The sequence below is a fragment of the Artibeus jamaicensis genome, unplaced genomic scaffold (assembly GCF_021234435.1).
Source record: "Artibeus jamaicensis isolate MK-2021 breed Jamaican fruit bat unplaced genomic scaffold, CSHL_Jam_final contig_536, whole genome shotgun sequence".
NCBI classification, from domain to species: Eukaryota; Metazoa; Chordata; class Mammalia; order Chiroptera; family Phyllostomidae; genus Artibeus; species Artibeus jamaicensis.
In genome coordinates, this window is record NW_026521878.1 from 2,050,153 (window position 1) to 2,068,547 (window position 18,395).

The 18,395-nt window shown below is 34.1% G+C and overlaps 1 protein-coding gene across 1 annotated transcript in view; it reads right to left on the minus strand.

The window, feature by feature from the left end:
- DPP10 (dipeptidyl peptidase like 10) overlaps positions 1–18,395 on the minus strand; it is a 713,494-nt gene that overhangs the window by 183,101 nt on the left and 511,998 nt on the right. The window contains exons 6-7 of the mRNA XM_053669952.1: positions 2,258–2,310; positions 2,076–2,157 (exon numbers count right to left, since the gene is read on the minus strand). Coding sequence (XP_053525927.1) covers positions 2,076–2,157; positions 2,258–2,310 — 135 coding nt within the window. The remainder of the gene's footprint in view (positions 1–2,075; positions 2,158–2,257; positions 2,311–18,395) is intronic.

Sequence of the window (18,395 nt, forward strand, 5' to 3'; positions counted from 1 at the left end):
CCCCAGTGCCCATCAAAAATGGATGGATAAAAAATTGGTAGTACATATATATATAATGGAATATTACTCAGCCATAAAAGATAATGAAATCTTACCATTTCAAACAGCATGGGTGGACCTAGAGGATATTATGCTAAGTGAAATAAGTAAGAGAACATCAAATAACACATAATCTCACTTATATGTGGGATCCAAAGAATCATATAACAAGCAGAACAGAAACAGTTTCACAGATACAGAGTAGAAATTGATGGTTGCCAGAGGGGTGGGTGATATGGGAACTTGGTGAAAAGAATGAAAGGATTATGAAGTCCAGTTAGTTACAGAGTAGTCACAGGGATATAAAGTACAGCATAAGAAGCATAGTTTGTATGTGTGGTGCCAGGTGGGTACTAAGTATATTAAGGAAACACTCTGCAAAGTATATTATTGTCTAATGAGTATGCTGTATACCTGGAACTAATACAAAATGATATTTAAAAAATCAAACATCAAAATAACCCACCTAAAATTAGAACATACAATAACAAATTTTAAATGTTCTAATTAAATGTTCTTAAAATATTAGTATCAAACATGTTGAATGATGATCAAGCAAAACTTAGAAAAAAAATTTATAGTCCTCTGTGTTTATATTAGGAAGGAAAAATCAAACACTAACACAATAATAGAAATGATTGGAGACATATAAAATTTGGCTTCTTTAGAAGACAGGTATAAGATTTACAAATATTCACCAAAGTTGGTCATGGAAAATAGAGAAAATGCTTATAAATAATATTAGGACAAAATGAAAATATAAAAAATGCAAATATTAAAAGAGCACCTAAAACCTTACATAATACCTAAAAATAGTTTTTAATTTGAAAATTTAGGTGAAACTGGCTTTTAGAATTGTATAAGTTACCAAAATTAATTTTTTAAATGTAAAACTTAACTTTGAAACCATAATAAAATAAGGTTTTAAAAATCCTTTTTAGTGAGAAGGGGAAGAATTGTCAAGGAATATGTTTAAAGGACCCATGAACAAAGCAAAAGAGGGGTGTATGAGTGAGGGTGGGTGGGGCATGGGAGAGTGGGGGTGGAGACAACTGTACTTAAACAAAAATAAAATATAAAAATAAATAATATTTTTTAAAACAGCATTTATTTTTAAAAGTTAATGTGCATATAATAGGAAAGTGAAAGTCACAAGAAGCAAAGAAAAAAGTCATCCATAACCACAAGCAGGGTTCAGTTTAATAAACAACATGTACCTGGACATATTCATAGTGTATCCAGTGCCAGATTATAATCAAATAGACAGTATAAAACTTGGAGTGAAAGAAACAACGCTGTCACTATTAACACAATAAAGTCTGAAAAAGACAGGTGTTGGTAAGGATAGAGAAAAAAGGAACCTCTCACATTGTTGACTGTAGACAAATGAACCCTCACATAACAGAATTCAGTTTGCACTGAATAAGTACATCTGAGTAAGAGCCTGCCATATAAGCAAGCACCACTTCCAGAGCAGTATTTGCTTGAAGTCTTTATATGGACACTTTGAGACATGTGCACAAATACAGTGTTGCTCAAACTGCTTAATACATCAATAATTCTTTTTTTGAGCTTGTGATAATTTAAAAATATTATTTAAAAATTCTCTCTTAAAAGAACATTGTCAAATGTAGACTTCTGTCTGGAATTTTTACCCTGAACAATGCTTAAGAAAAAATAAAATTGGCAACGTTACATAATGTAAGTGCCACAAAACTAGACCTTAATATTCTTGGCTCTCTTTTAGGTATTATTATTAACTAGCAGTATAAACTTGTAAAGCTATAATAACAAATTAATAACTATCATGATCAACTAATAATCATGCATTAATGTATAAAATCTTTTTAATTAAATGAGGAAGTAATAATAGTGTTATTTGATATGTTCTTAAATTAAAACACTAGGTAAAAAATATAAAAAGGGAAAGAAAGCATCATGTATAACGACAATCTTTACGAGGCAGTGGTTTGTGGAAACATTCTCCCCGGGGCCCAGGCTGACAGTACTTGATGCATTCCAATGCCTGTGCTTACCAGCTGCTGTCCCTGGACCCCCCAGGCTGCATACTGCAAGACAGAGTCCTCTACTTCTGGAGGGTTTAACTCCCAAACTTCCCTTGAAAAAAGGTAAACATTTTACATGAAAAAAATTGACATCTACAACAACAATTTAGTTGGACAATTTCTCATGAAAACCAGAAAATCAAAGATCTTACCTAGTGTGTATGTTGTAAATCACATATGAAGCAGTATAGGAATAATGAAAAATCTGAAATAATAAAAAAGAGTTATTGACCATTGAAAATAAAGGCTCTATCTTAATATGTATATGTTCTTATTAAATTCCAGCAAATCCAATAATTGGTCTTAAAGAGAAATAAAAATGTGAAATACCCCAGTTTTTTAGTTTATTACCTTCTCTGGGCCTTCCTGCAATAATAGCCTTCTATTTTTTTTCCAGCCAGCAGTCATGTCTCTTTACTGAATCTACTCTGCACTTAGCATAACTGTGATTATAACTCCATCTTGTTTAAGATATTTAGTGATTCCTCATTACCCTTAAAATAAAGTTCACACTGCTTAGTCAATGCTCAAGGATTGTGGTATTTGTAGTCTACCTCTTTCTCCATCTTTATCATCCAGGACTTTACCTAGTGTATTCCTCAATCACATTAGACAAATTTTCTTTGTATATCTTTAGTCCTCTCCCCTTTTTAAAGGTCTTCCCACCCTAATTTGGGTGGAAATTTTTCCTCCTTCTATTTCATCTCTCTCACAGTTTACTCTGACTCTCAGAACATCATCACCCTGCAACATAAAGTGAATAACTATTGCAATTATATGTCTCCTTTTCCTACTATAATGTTGTCAGGTGCATTTGTGTGTTACCTTTGCATCCTGCACATTACCTAATACAGTGTCATGTTTGCATGCAACATGCAGTAGATATTTGATGAGCGATGATTCTGATGGACAAAAACTCACATAGCCTAAAGTGTTTTTGGTTGAAACAAAATGGGATAAACTGCTCCCCAAGCCCTTCATAGCCAGAGTTAAAAATTATACTTCAAATGGTTGTTTACAAGTACTTGATCTTCAAGAGATTTTAGTACCATCCATAAAGAACTCTGTTTCTTGTTAAAGCCCATCTTGCCCAGGATCGGGTGAGGCCCCATGATGGGTGACATTAAATACCGAAGGCAGGACCATAGTGAATAATGCAAAGCTATCTTTACATTTTGGTTCTTAGTAATTTGAGATGAAATAGTGGCATAGAGTAAATGAGTCTGTTATTGAAAAATTGCCACAGATTGGTTAATGGAAGAGATGATAAATATGTTACATTTCAGTGAAAATTATTTTTCTCTAAGCTATGTGGTCGAGTGAAGAACATTTCTATCTAGCCATATTAACTTGTATTATTATTTTTAGAATTTACAGAATGTATACTTCTATTTTCAGCATGCAATTATAAAAAAGCTTATTTTATTCCTGTAGTGGATGTACATTGCACAAATATAATGCTGCCAATTAAACTCCCTAGAAGTCAAATTGTTATTTCTTCCCAGTGCAGTAACAGCTTCGATTAAACATGGTTGGCCACATATCCGGTGAAGCACTAGTGTTTTCTCTACAGCGCAATAACAATCCTCCTCCTATTTGTTATAATATTGTATTTTACAGGGAAGTTTTATTCCTTTTGAAATAACTGTTAAATTTGAGATTGCCTTCACTATAGAGTTGTACAAATAAAAATAATTTTTCCTGGTGTCTATTCAGATGTTCACATTGTGTTCTATACAATTCCATATTGAATACAAATTAAACCTTGAATTTCCTACTATAGCTGAGAGAGGTGAGAAATGTGACCACCTCTATAAACTCTTTTTATCTCAGGAAATCCTGTTACTAAAGCAAACTGCTAGGTGAACACTTGCTATTCAAAGCTGACAAATGTGTAAATGAAATTATGGGTAAAAGGAGACTATTCATTCCATCTTTTAATTACCTAAGACACTGTACCTGAATTCTAAGGCTCACATCCACCTAGAGAGAAAAAATGTTACTGTGCCTTACTTTTAGTCAAGCAGACCAAAACAACCAGTGAGACCAAACTGGATACAGCCATTAACTTTTGTGTCTTTCTATGTTACACAGCCTCTTCTCAACATATGAATCTCAACAAAGGACTTAGTTGTCCTCTAGATGATGTGATTTGGAGAAGGGGGATATATAAATCTACTTTGTTTTGTTATTCTTAGCCTGATACAGTATTTGCTTCTCTCAGCTGGTGTGCTGAGGTAGAAGACCAGAATAAAGTGGCTTGTTTGCAAACCTATAGCAGATTTAAGTAACAAGTTTCACAGTTTCGGCCTCATCTGTAGGTGTCATACAAAGCCAGCAGTTTCCCATCTGCAAATAATTAGAACCTAGCCCTTTAATTCTAGCTTAGAGTTGTTTCCTCTCAGTTCACTGTCTGGTGTGTGTGAGTGTGCATGCAGGTTTCAAACAGTTCTTGTTTTGTAACTTTCCATAATTAAATGGAAACATTCTATGCATACAACATTCTATGCATACAATAGAACATAACAAATATGGGGTAGGAGGAATCTTGAACAGGGTTAGAGATAGAGGTTTCTTTTTGTTTGTTTGCTTGGTGTTGCACTCATTTTAAAAGGGGAGTTTTCAGTGAGAACTGAATTTAGCTTTAGTAAACATTGGTATTAGGACACACTGGTCTAAATGTTAATTTGCATTTATCTCTCTCTCTCTCTCTCTCTATTCTTCTCCTCCTTATTCTCCTTTTTCTTCTTTGGATAGCATTTCTCTATTTTTTTCACATTTCTCATTCCCTCTTATCCTGGGTGTTTCTATGAGATGGGCTAAGTAAACCTTGTTTCGTGATGAGAGGATAACATTGGAGTCGCTCACGTCAGAGACAGTCTTTTTCCTCTAAGTTTGGTTGCTGTATAATGGGAGGCCAACTGTGCCTCTGATGACATTTTCGAGGACATAGGCATTTCACAATCACAATATGTTCATCCCATCTTTGCAAATGATATTTCACTGCTTGTTACAGAGTGTGAATAGTTATGGCAAAGATAATGGGAATGGGGCAAAACTCAGATATACTATGTAAAATCTTGATCAAAGCTTACTCGTGAAATGCCCAATCATTCAATTTTGCAATGTCAAAGTCATTCATTGGGAGATACAGAAAGTCTCATTAGAGAAAGTATCATAAGATCCTGCAATGCAATTTGATCCCCATCTTCTCTACATTATTTGAGAATCCCCCAAAAAAGGTTGATTGACAAATAATAATTACTAAGAATGATATAATCAGTTCTCATTATTTGCTGTAGTTATGTTTTATAAGACATTGTAAACACTGAACAAGCAAATACTGAACCATCACTTTAGACAAATACAGGGTTAGGTTGCTGTGAGCCTCTGGTTATAACAGTTTCATCAACCAATCGACACATAACCTTGTTTCATGTATGTTTCTTTATGAAGTCACTATATCTAATATTTAATATTGTTAATTCATTAACATGGAACTCGTGGCCAGCAAAGCATTCTAACTCCTGCCTCAGCAAAGCTTATCTTGCACAAGTACTTTCTCTGTAGAGCACAATAGAGCCTTCTTGCACCTAGGGACACTAAACAACACCTCCACACTTGTTCAAGGGGTATTTTAAATAGCAAAACCACCAAGAAAAAGCATCAACATGTGGAAAACAGAGTACAAACAAGACCATGAAAACCACACTGTTTTACAGTACAAAAGCTGAAGTAAGAAGGCTCAGTGTTGCCCTGTGTGACCTGAGCTAGGAAGTGTGCACCGTGCAGCTATGATGTTCTGCTGCTCTGGATATGGATGATGAGAGTACAGTGAGTATTGATTTTGAGGTTACAAATACATTTTAGAAATTATGCAAATTTGCAAATCCAGAATCCCCAAATAATGAAGTTTGACTATATCACTACAAAGACATAGCCTTAGATGTTATTGGAAGAAAGAAAAAAGAGGCCTATTTAAGGCCTGCCAGAACTTGAATAAGAAAAGTATAGATGTTATCCAGAGTGGTGGAATTCATGCTGTCTAATAAAAAGTAGCTGCATTCATTTATCAGCTCTTTATTAAGCAACCTTTTTGATACTAGCACTGCATTGGCAGTATTAAAAAAAGATTGTGATAAAAAAGTTATCTTCAAAATAGAATAAAATAAAAAGGAGTATCAGTTGATAACTTTTGTTTTTTCTTATATGTAGTCTGTCAGTTTATAAACACTTATGGAATACTAATCATGTGCAAACTCATACATTAAGTATGTTACCAAATAAAAAGACTATAATACATTTGCTTTCTGTCCCCAAGGAACTCTTGATGCAGTGGGAGTGACAAGGTTAAGAAGCATTGTTGTAGCCATAAGATGCTGTTACTGGTCATAGTTGAAGTAGGACTTGCACAGTATAAACCTATAGGCTTTCCAAGAAGCAATTATTCTGTTCAGCTTCAAGACTGCATCATAAAGAATATAGCAGTTACTTATGCATTGAAGGGGCATACATATCTGAGAGAGATACAGCTAGTGTACCAAATTGAAGTTAACTCTATAAAGTAATCCTATAAATGCTGATTCCTAAAATCAGCATTTACTATATACTGAACTTTTCTGAGTGCTTTACATATGTCATTTAGTGTTTAAAGTGACTTTAAGAAGTAGATATGGTAATTCATAAATAACATGATTGGCTCTGGAAGCACAGAAAGTTTAAGTAGGACACTGAGCCACAACTGAGCTCGTGTCCATTTGATTACAACTCAGTGTGACCTTCTTTCTGCCTACTCTTTCAGGAAGCTCAGATAGGGAGCATGACTACAGCTTTGCAAAAGATTCATTTTTGAAAGACCTATTAAGCCACCACCCAAAGATTTATTGACAGGAGTAGGCATGAATTAATCGTGATTACCACAGTTGAGAGAGATTTCATTTTGGAAAAATGATCTAATATAGCAGATTAAAAATGTAAATCTTCTTCTCCTTTAGCTGTTTTTCACATTTTTTCTTGGAATATCAGTTGTTACCTAAGACATCTGTGGGGATTCATGTCAAGAAGAATTACACTTCAAGGAAAGAGAATAGGGTACTTTAGTAATTTATGCTTAAACCAGATGTTTATATCTCTGAGTGCCAAATTGTTTTCTGCACTGCAGTTCAACTGCCATATTGGTATAAATAGCATGTATTTTCATAGCCTTGGAGAATATTTAAAACAGGATTATGTTTTGCTATGGACTAAAACAGTTAGGAAAATTAACCTATGGGGAAGCAAGTCTCTGAGTAAGTAGCATTTATGAGAGAATGCCAGTGAGAGAAAAGACAACAAAGGCAAAAGGTCATTTGTTTCTTCTGGAAGTGTTATAATGATGCCAAGCTTGTTCTAGAATAATGAAATACCTTGCAAGATGAGTGAGCAGTAATTCTATTGTTCAAAAAAGTTATTTTTATTATGTAGTAGAGAACTAGATTATCAGGTTGAATATTCTAATGTAGTAAAGGCAAGTCATAAAATTACAAGCTTCTCTCTACCTATTTTTTAAACATATAAAAGGCTTTGTGAACACTGAGCATTATTCATTAAAAGGGAAAAGAAATATGAAAGGGAATTAAAGGTATAATTAATACTTGTCAGTATTTTCATCTACTTTCATTTGTTTTCTCACTTAATGTTCACCATAAATTTTAAGGTAGTATTCACCCTAGATATACAACTAGTAAAACAGGGATTCTAGCCCAGTTTTTCATAAATCATTGTTTCGATGTGTGGTCACATAGGAGAAGCAGGTAGGACTCTTTCATCTTATCACCATTACAGTAAGTGGCATACAGGAAAATACTCAAGATGGGGGCACTAAATACAAATGTTGCTGAAGAACATAAAGTTTGTGTTGCTTAAATTTGATTTTATTTATGCCTATATATATATATAATAAATAAAAATGAACTTGAAAATCTTATTTTTGTTTGATAAAAACAAACAAAAAACAAACTATCTGCCACAAAAAAGCAACAAGTTATTCTGTCAGCCTGCAGGCATCATGAGACCATCACCACACGGAATGTAGTAAAGTAACATTTTTACTTTCTCTTGGATTATTTATGTCTCGTAGGCTTCCCATTTGGAAAAAAATAGGATTTTTTGTGTTATTTTACCATTTACAGTTTAATAACTCTGAATCAAATAGTCTATTAACTCTGAATTAAAGTATGATACTGTCAGCATACTATGAAAGCAGACAACCTAATAAGAGATTGCATGAGATAAACATGTTTTCATTTAATAAACTTATTTTAAGAAAATGAATAGCTGATGACTCAAGTCTTAAAAGCAGACGAACACCAAATATTACCTCAGCATCATTTTTGTATAAAACTATTGTGTCCAAGATATAATCTAACTGTCATGTCCTACATATTAACAACTGGCCAGCAAAGAATATACTTTATTATGTAATAGAAGACCTATGAGTTAGCAAAATAAATTGTTTTCTGATTTATTTCTTGTTAAATAAATTAACAGCCATTTTAGTCAAAACCCCTTCAAGTTGTTCGTAGAATTCGATGTTGTCTAGAATGCCAAATGCCACTTCAAAGACAGTCCATTGTGTTAGTTTTTCAATGATTCAGCCCTGGCCAGGGTGGCTTCATTTAAGCACCATCCCATAAACTGAAGGGTTGTGGGTTTGATTCCCAGTCAGGGCACATATGTAGGTTACAGGTTCAGCCCCCAGTTCGGGTATGTGTGAGTGGAAACTGATGGATGTTTCTCTTTCACATCACTCTATCTGTCTATTATCTATCAATCTAATTTATCTCCTTCTCTCTCCTCCTCCCTCACTCCCTTCCCCTTTCTCTAAAACCTATAGGCATGTCCTTGGGTGAGGATAAGGAAAAAGAAAAATAATCATAGATAACATGTAACCTTCCCCATAATATAGTGTTGACTAGCATACCAGAACTCAATAACAGTGCCACTCTTTACAAATTTTTTTCCACGTACCAGACTTGTGCAGTAATTATTGAAAATAAACTACTTTTATACCAATTGGTGTTAAACTATATCCTATGTGTCATCAATACCTGGTCTGGTAACCTGAACAGCACTTGAAGGGCTATTGCTACCAGTGGTGCAAGACAGCTATCAATTACATTGAAATAAATTTAAACATCATTTAACTACCTATAAATTAGTTTTCTCTCTAGCATGTTAATGCAGAAATAAATATTGCAATGGAACAGAATGAGAGGTAAATTCTCAATCTTTGGTGCTAGAACTAGAAAAACAAGGTAATTTCTGTGGGATCAAGTCTTAGCTTGTGCTTCCTCGAGCAGGCTACTTAAACATTTTAATTTACTCACCGGAAAAATGGAAAAAATAAAATATTTCCAACTGTATCATTACAAGATTAGAGGACACATTATATGAAAATTATTTAATTATTACTTACATCTATGCCAAGAGAATGGAGATAGAAAAACAAATTTATTTCAATTGCACCTTTTTTATTTCTTTAATAAAATCTTACTATCAAGCAGGAAAAATACATGATACTTAAAATTAGTTGTATGGTTGTGTTAGTTACTTTACATAACACTATATTCCCACAAAAAATTAAGACTCACCTGTGCTGAATTTTTAAATATTAAAAAAGGTTATAATAAATTGAACTTTTAATAATGTATAATTTGTGAGCATGTTTTCGTATTATCGCTATTTATGTTGATTATATATTCCATATATTATACAAAATGATGGAATGATTTTCATCACATATTTAGGCATATCTTTAGGAAATATATCTTCTTAGAAGTAAAATTTATAGGTCTGAAATAGGCATATTTTACATTTTGATTCATATTACCAAGTAATTTTCAAAAAAAGTTTAAAAACAATTTATGCTGCTGAGTGCCTTAGAAGCATCATTTTTCTTTAATGACACAAAAAAGTAATATAACCTATTGTGTTGATGTGAATTGTTTGAATTGCAAAAAGTAAAACACTTCATTATTTAGACTTGCAGTTTGTGATTAAGCTTAAAAATATTATCAGAAGCTTTTAATGCTTTGTATTTCTCCACTTGTGACTGGTCTATCAATGGTTTCCACAGGATTATTAATCTTTTTCTTGTTGATCTCCAAAAGCTCTTTTTATATTATGAATTATAATTTTGTTTATATGAATGCAAAAGTACATTACCCAATTGATATTTGTTTTTTACTTGTATGTGTGTTCTATAAAGAAATTTTAAATCTGTATATGATTATTTTAAAAAGTTATTTTCTCTTTTGGGTCCTCGAATAGCATGCCAAGAGATGCTTCAGTCACAACAATATAAAATTTAAATAATTATTTTTTTAGTACTTTTAAAGTTCATAATCTCCTAAATTCACCAAAATTATTTTTTGCTGAAGGTATGAAGTATTGAGGCCAGCCATTGTTAATATAATGAGAAAAGTTTCTGTGACATCGATGTAACCTGACAGCCAAGGAGAGAGGACTGGAATGCACATGTGTGAACAATGACAACCTCACTGTAGTAGTCAGCAAAGGTGGTAGATGTCTTTAAGTAAGCATGTGTACTGTGTGGCCATCACATTAAAAATGGCTGAGCAAGTAGAGCAACAAATCTGCATCAAATTTTGCATTAAACTTGTACATTCCTCTGTGGAAACTATTCAGATGATAGAGAAGGCTGAGCTATGGGCAACTGGTGATTGGCAGGTTCATCATGACAATGCACCTAATCATGCCTCATATCCCATGCAGAGATTTTTGTGAAACATCAAAGCACCCAGGTGACTCAGCCCCCCTATAGCCCAGATTTGGCACCCTGTGACTTCTCGATTTTCCCAAAACTAATATCACCTTTTAAAGGGAAGAGATTTGAGACCATTAATGAGATGCAGGGAAATACAACAAGGGTAGAGGGGGCTGCTGATAGCGATTAGGAGAACTGTGTAAGGTCCTAAAGTACCTACTTTGAAGGGGACTGAGGTGTCACTTTCCTATATACAATGTTTCCTGTATCTCATATCTTTTTCAATAAATATCTCAATTTTTCATATTGCAAGGCTGGATACTTTATGGGAAAACCTTTTTTTTTTAAAGTATGTGAATTTTTAATGCATATTCCATGGCAATTCATGAAGAAAGGATAAGCTTTTCAAAAAATGTTACTAGAATAATTGGATATCCATATGAAAAATAATAAATTTTTATCTTTTGCAGCTTATATTCATATTACAAAAATAAATCAGAGTTCTCAATGTGAAACCTGAAATGTCTAGAAGGAAATAGTACTAGATAAAATATTTGTGACTTTTGTTTAGGCAATTTTTTTTCTAGGTACAAAGCTAATAGCACCATAAATAAATGAAAAACTAAATTTGATTTCATCAAAATGAAAAATGTCTCATTATCAAAAAAAAATTCACTAATTTCAAAATGAAAAGGCCAGCCACACACTGGGAGAAAGATATTTGCAAATTATACATGATAAAGGGTTTGTGCCCAAAGTAAATAAAGAACTCATAATTCAACAATAACAAAAATAGTAATAGTCCCCTCCAAAATGTGGTAGTATTTGGACAAGCATTTATTCAAAGATATGTTGATAGCAATTAAGGCTATTAACCCATTTTAAAGAACATATCATTAGTAAAGTTCAAATGCCACTACACACTATTAGAATGGAAAAATAATTATACTGATAATAAAAGCAGTTACTAGAAGGAGAAACTGGAAATTTTTAATACTTCTGATGGGACTGTCAGATGGCACTTCAGGAAATAGTTTCACAGTTTTTTATAAAGTTAGATTACGCTTAACAAATGATTCAGCGATTTACACTCTTAAGGATTTATTAAAATAAAATGTAAATCTATATTTATACAAAAACCTGTGTCCTGATGTATAGATATACAAGGGGATCCCAAAAAACCCTGGACTTATCTTCAGGAGGGTGAGTCCCTTCTAGTACAGGTTTCCCCTGCCAGGTGAGCGTTCTAGGAACCCATCTGTATCACTCAGTGTGCAAGCTGGCATTGTTGTGAGAGGCTGCATTTGGCTTCAGTGAATTAATTTTGAAGAGTCTTTCAGTGCATTTGCCCATTTCATGATAGAGGATTTACAAGCACACCTACCCACACCATGCTAAATATTCTGCAGTTTTTGACCAAAAGCTTCATGATCCCCATGCCCCACACTCTCTATTCACCCAATCTCGTCCCAAGTTACTTTTATTTTGTTTATCCAGATGATAAAAGTCCTTAAAGGGAAATGTTTTCCTGATGTGGAAGAAGTGAAACAAAAAAGAGCAGAAGCATTTAAAGGCGCCAAAATCAATGAGTTTAAAAACTGTTTTGAGCAGTGGAAAAAACATTTCAATAGGTGTATTGCATCAAATGGAGAGTACTTTGAAGGTGACTGAAGTTTGAACATGTAAGAATAAATACATAATTTTTAACAGATAAATTATGTGTTCTCATATACCTGTCTTTTAGAAAATCATTATCAACTTGAAATCATCCAAATGTCCCACAACTGGGGAATGCATAAATAAAGAGTGGTATATCAATACAATTAAATACTAGTCTGCAATGAGAAGGAGTAAACTACTGATAAATACAGCAGCAGTCATGGACCTCAATGCATTATGTAAAGTAAAAGTAAACAAACTTAAAAGGTAAATACTGTATGATTCCATTTATACGACTTTGTAGAAAATGCAAAACTAAAGAACAAAACAAATCAGTAGTATCATGGGTTGAGACTTAAAAGCAGGACCGAGTACAAAGTGACATGGGATAATTTTTTGTGCTACAGCAGTATTCTGTATCTTGATTGTAGTGGTGGGCCCATGACTACGTGCACCTATCAAAAATTGCAGACCCACACACTAAAAGCAAGTAATTTCCTTATATTTAAGAATACCTTAATATAGAAAAAACAAATATGAGTACTTGTCATCTGAGATTAAATACTGATTCAAAATAATAATAAAGAGATAGAGGGATATTTTAAGAAAACACTAAATCCATTAACACACTGGCATGTATAATTTTATGTATTTAAGTCATCTTATTCTATGTTGCAAGATATGGTTTTGCAAACAAATGGAGACATGGCTTTTAATTTTACTATTTTTCAATAAATCTAAGATGTGCATTTTTTCACATTTAAGTGCTCTGAAATTGAGTTGACTAAAACAATGCAATGTCATAATTTAATTACTTCCTGGAACACAGAATGATGGTGTATCTTTTAATTGATGATATCCAGATTAGATGAAATACAGTAATTAATCTACTTTAGCAAACAAGTTGTGAGAAAGAGAAGTATGTATGTCTTTGTCAAAGGGCTAAAGGCTAAAATGCTGCAACTGCGGTGCTTTGATGAGTTCCACCCCAGGAGACAGCCCTAATTACCTAGTGGCAACTGCTAACGGGAAAGGACAAAATCAATATGGGAATGCAGCTTTTAGAATGTCATTGGAGAATTTAAAGCATGATTCAAGGGGATTGTAAGTTAAAATGAAAATGTCTAAGTGTTTATGCCAGCATGGTCAATAGAACTTTCTGCAATGATGGACATATTTAATCTGCCCTGGCCACAGCCCCCAGAAACTGTAAAATAGTTGAAATGTGGTTAGCATAACTGAGGAACTAAACATGTCATTTTATTTAATATTAATTAAAATGTAAGTGTCCACATGTGATTAGTGGCTTTGTATACATTAGCACAGGCTTAGACACTGGGTTCCATCAGGTTTAGAATTAGCAAAGAAGGACCAGGCAGTTGGTGGTCCTACTACACAGCTCTGCATATATCACTGTTGCTTTGGCCTTAATGGTCCTGCATCATCAACCTAGTTGGGATTGCAGAGAAACCAGTTAAGGTTTCTAGCACAGGAGACAGGTTAGCAGCAGGAGCACCAGCTGTTTCTTCTTTTTCACTTCCTGCATAAAGCTTCCAGGTTTTTCATGAACTGAAGCATTCAATGTCCCAGCCGATTTATCTTCACTAATTCTAATTTTATTTTCAATGTTTTCCTCAATGTTCGTAGAAAGAATAACAAAATTGGGAGCTACAGAGTAAGCATTATCATTAGTTACATTTTCTAAATATATAACAACTAATGATGAAAATAATAAGATGCAGGACCTTAATCCAGATCTGTACTGAGATTAATCAGAGATTCAAATATTCCCTGCTGATGAACTAAAACTTCATAATTGATCATATTTTATATCATTTTTGATAATTCTACTTTGCCATTTTTTCAGTATATTTTTGTATTTTATATATTATATTCTTTTGGGTAAAAAGTTGGTAAATTAAAATATTTTTTCAGTATAAAATAATAACTAAATTCAGATTATTTCTGAACTATCTTAACATGTTTATATTGCAAGAATTGTAGAGTAATTTAAATCCCAGTAAAACGAAAAGAACTTTAAGTTAACTTAAAAGTCTTATTTTAATACCATCAATGGCATACTGTATGCTTGTATATAAATACACACATGTATGCAATATATGTAGATATACCAAGGCTATTTCATAGGGTTGTTCAACTTGTTCTCTACTCAAAACAACATAACTGAGAGGAAAAGAGGAAAAGCCAGTCTATATTCTGGCTATCCTATGGCACAGAGCTGTGTTCAACCAGAGGAGAAAAGATCTTCCTCATCACACAACCGCTGAGTGCTGGCCAAACAATGCGCCCATGGTCTCAAGTGCTCAGAAGAGACAGGTTTTCATAATTTGTCTAACTGAAGGAAGAGTTCCATTTTAACACAAAAACTCAGTAGCTCTGATGTGTTCATAAACATGTTCCATGCATTTATCATGCTGTTTGTATATATTTAGGTCTTCATTATTTAAATAAAGTCTTAAGAAAAGTTCTACCAGAATTCTTTAATATGAGTAACAAATTGGCTTTTAGATAATTAAACATAACAGGAATGTATTAAATTTTTATTATGGATCTCACAGAATAACTGGGAGGACTAAGAAACTCAAGGGTGGAGCTAACTTTCTAGGAATGTTGGCTCAAACTATACCATAATATTGTCTGGTCAAAAAATAAAAATAAAAACAATAGAACATTTCTACTGCATGTTACCCAACAGAAAATTCCCATTCATTCACTTGACAAAAGCCATTTCAGTACTGCGAACATGATTTGTAACAACAAAGGTCAGTGAAAATACACATCTCTGTGACTTAGACACAACAGAAAAAGCCTTTCCCCTCCCTCTTATTCATATCAAACTAAAGTTCAGTAGATTGGTGATCTAGGTTACATGCCTAGATCCTAACTCTATGAGATTTGTATGTGAGAACATAAAAATATGGGAACTATAGAGAGGCCAATCAAAAGATGATGGGAAGCCAATGGAATTATGTTACCCAATACAAAACCAGTTAGAAATGTAACATTCTTTTGTAAAGAATAGTCTATAGCAAACGAATCATGAACCGAATTGCACATTTACATTTCATTACGATTATTTTTGACTTTCATATGTTGACAGAAAACTCCTGGTTTTAGGAATTATCTCAGAACTCATCTTGGTCCAACAGTTAGTCAGAAAATTGGTCTACAAATGTGGCACACAAAGGATATTACTATTTATTCAATATAAGGTATACTTTGCTAATTCAAAATAGAGTCTTGTGATTGAAATAAAGCAAAACAGAAAATGACAAAAATACCTAATACAACTATGAAAATAAAATTAAAATAATATAAACAGAGGAAATAAAAGAAAAAATATAAAAACCAAAAATTATAATGGGACCTCAATTAAAATTATACTTTCAATTAGTGTATTGGAGTTCAAATAGATTGAAAAGTTGTTTTATAAGAGATTCATATAATATAACCAAGCAATCTGAATTATTACACCCCAAATACTCTGTTTTCAACAAGAGAATCCCCATCTTCCAGAGATATTTTTATAATAAAATGTTGGATTAAGAAATGATTTTTAGGCTTACTTAGTCTAAGCCTCCATTTTATGTCCAAGTATTTGATTACTTTATTTTACAATGACTATATAAATAGTCACAGAAATGTCAAGAATAATCTAAGTATCTCAAAATTTCACCTTGACTGAGTTAAATACTGGGGAGGTAGAAGAGAAAGAAGGTACAAATGCCATAGTTGGTTTTCATACTCAAGGAGTCTGTGACTATGTAGGTGTATAGTAAATTTCTTGTAGGGTCCAGTGGCACAGATGTCTGAATCACCCAGGCTGAGCACTCCAGGTGTGTCTCCCTTGTTGGCTGCATAGACCTTCCTGTTGTAGTTGAGCCTTGATTGCTGTTGGCATGTAAATGGGAGGGATTTATCCCCAGGCCAATTGGCTGGAAGGACTGGCTGCAACTACCATGAAGGGTCAGCTGTCCAGGAGCTGACTCAACAGAGCAGGACTTACATCAGTGGGGCTCTGGTGCCCACTGAGTCCGCCCTGTAAGTGTGTCCCAGGTGCAGGAGGTTGAGAGGTACTTCCATGTAGTCTGAAGCTGCTCACTGAGTGAGCTGACTCACTTTTGTCTTGGCTACCTGAAATGAACTACACAGTGATCTGCCAATGGCTATTACATGTGCTGGGCTTGGAGTTACCCAGGAGAAGCCGAGCTGTGAATGAGGACTGCTACAGCTCACACCAGACCTAGTGCCATTTAATGAGAGGTATGTGGCAAGCCCAAGCCAGATGCTGCTTGTTTGAGAGATTTTAGAAAGGCCTAAATCATGAGCCAAGATAAACCATTTATAGAAAAAGCCACTGGAAACAACTTGAGTGGATCTGCAAATTGGGTGGGTTGAGGTCTCAGGGAATCATCAGGGCAGGGTGAATAGTGATAGCCAGGTTGATGGAGACTCAGATATGGCACCTGCCTGTTGGCTGTGGGAGGAGGGCTCAGAAAAGGAATAATGGCCTCTGCAGCAGTTCTTTCTGGCAGGAAGCTGTCCCTTTAGCTCTCACTTGGTGCCAGTTTCTTCTCACAGGTGCCTGGCACACCTTTCAAGCTTCTGTCCCATTTCTGAAACTCAGAGGCTGTAAGTCAGTAAATCTATGAGAAGTCCTTTTAAGGGAATGCCTGGGATTTTAGCATCCCTCTGTCTCTTTCAGCCATAAATCCCTACTAGTTTTAGCCGAAGTTAAGGGAAATTCTCTTCCTGGCTTGGGACCCTGGGCTGGGGGGGCCTGGTGTGAGGCTGGGATGCCTCACTCCTCAGGGATAACCTCTGCATAGGAGAGACCCCTCCCAATTTTTTTCCACACATACCAGCCTATTCCACATCACTGTCTCTCCTACCAGTCCCAATGTAGCTTCTTTTGTATATTCTTAGTTCTAGGACTTTTGTTCAGCTAGATTTCAGGTGGTTCTGAATGATGGTTGTTTTGTAGATTAGCTGACATTCTGAAGTTATGTGGAAGAATTAGAGTACTGCACTTACTTACACCACCGTCTTGAACAAAAACCTCTATTTTTGTATTTTAATGGCATTTTCTTCCTGCTTGTACAAGTGATCTCACATTTTCATTCTGTCCCAGGCCCCACAATTTATGTAGCTGGTCTGAGTATCACCCTGAGAGTTAAATTTTGTTAGTATTATTTACTCTGGTCTACTTCTCATATCATTTTTTTCAGGTATTTAATTAAATTCCATTTCAAACCAGGTGAACACAAAATCAGCTTTGACGTCAAAACTCTTTCAACAATAAAGAAATCTGACATTCAGAAATGATCATGCTATATCTACTGATGTGGTTTCTCATTAGTCCAATTATTTCTGTCAACTGATGATGACTGGAAAGTCTAACGTCATTACCTCTAAATTCTCAGATTTACAAAGTCAGACTGAGAAGAGCTAAAAACATAAGATTTGAAATCCAGAGTCCAATAACTATTGTTGGCTTTTCTATTCAGTCATTTAACCCTTCACAATGTGTCTAAATTTACTCACATAGTTTGTCATTGTAAAAAGAGAAGGATTTCAATTAGATAATCCTTATGTGCTTTTCAATTACAAATTGGAAATGATATATGGTATAATGTCTACCATACCAAGTGTATACAGCTGCACTTCAGTAAATGAAAGCTATTTTAAAATCCTAGGACAACCTGTTTCATAAATTAATTTCCAAGCCATGGGTTTTTATACTCAGATGACATTATGACCAATTAATTTTTTGCTTGTTTGTGAGTACAAACTGGCAAAACTAGAAATAGTGACATACAAAAATAAATAAATAAATATTTTTA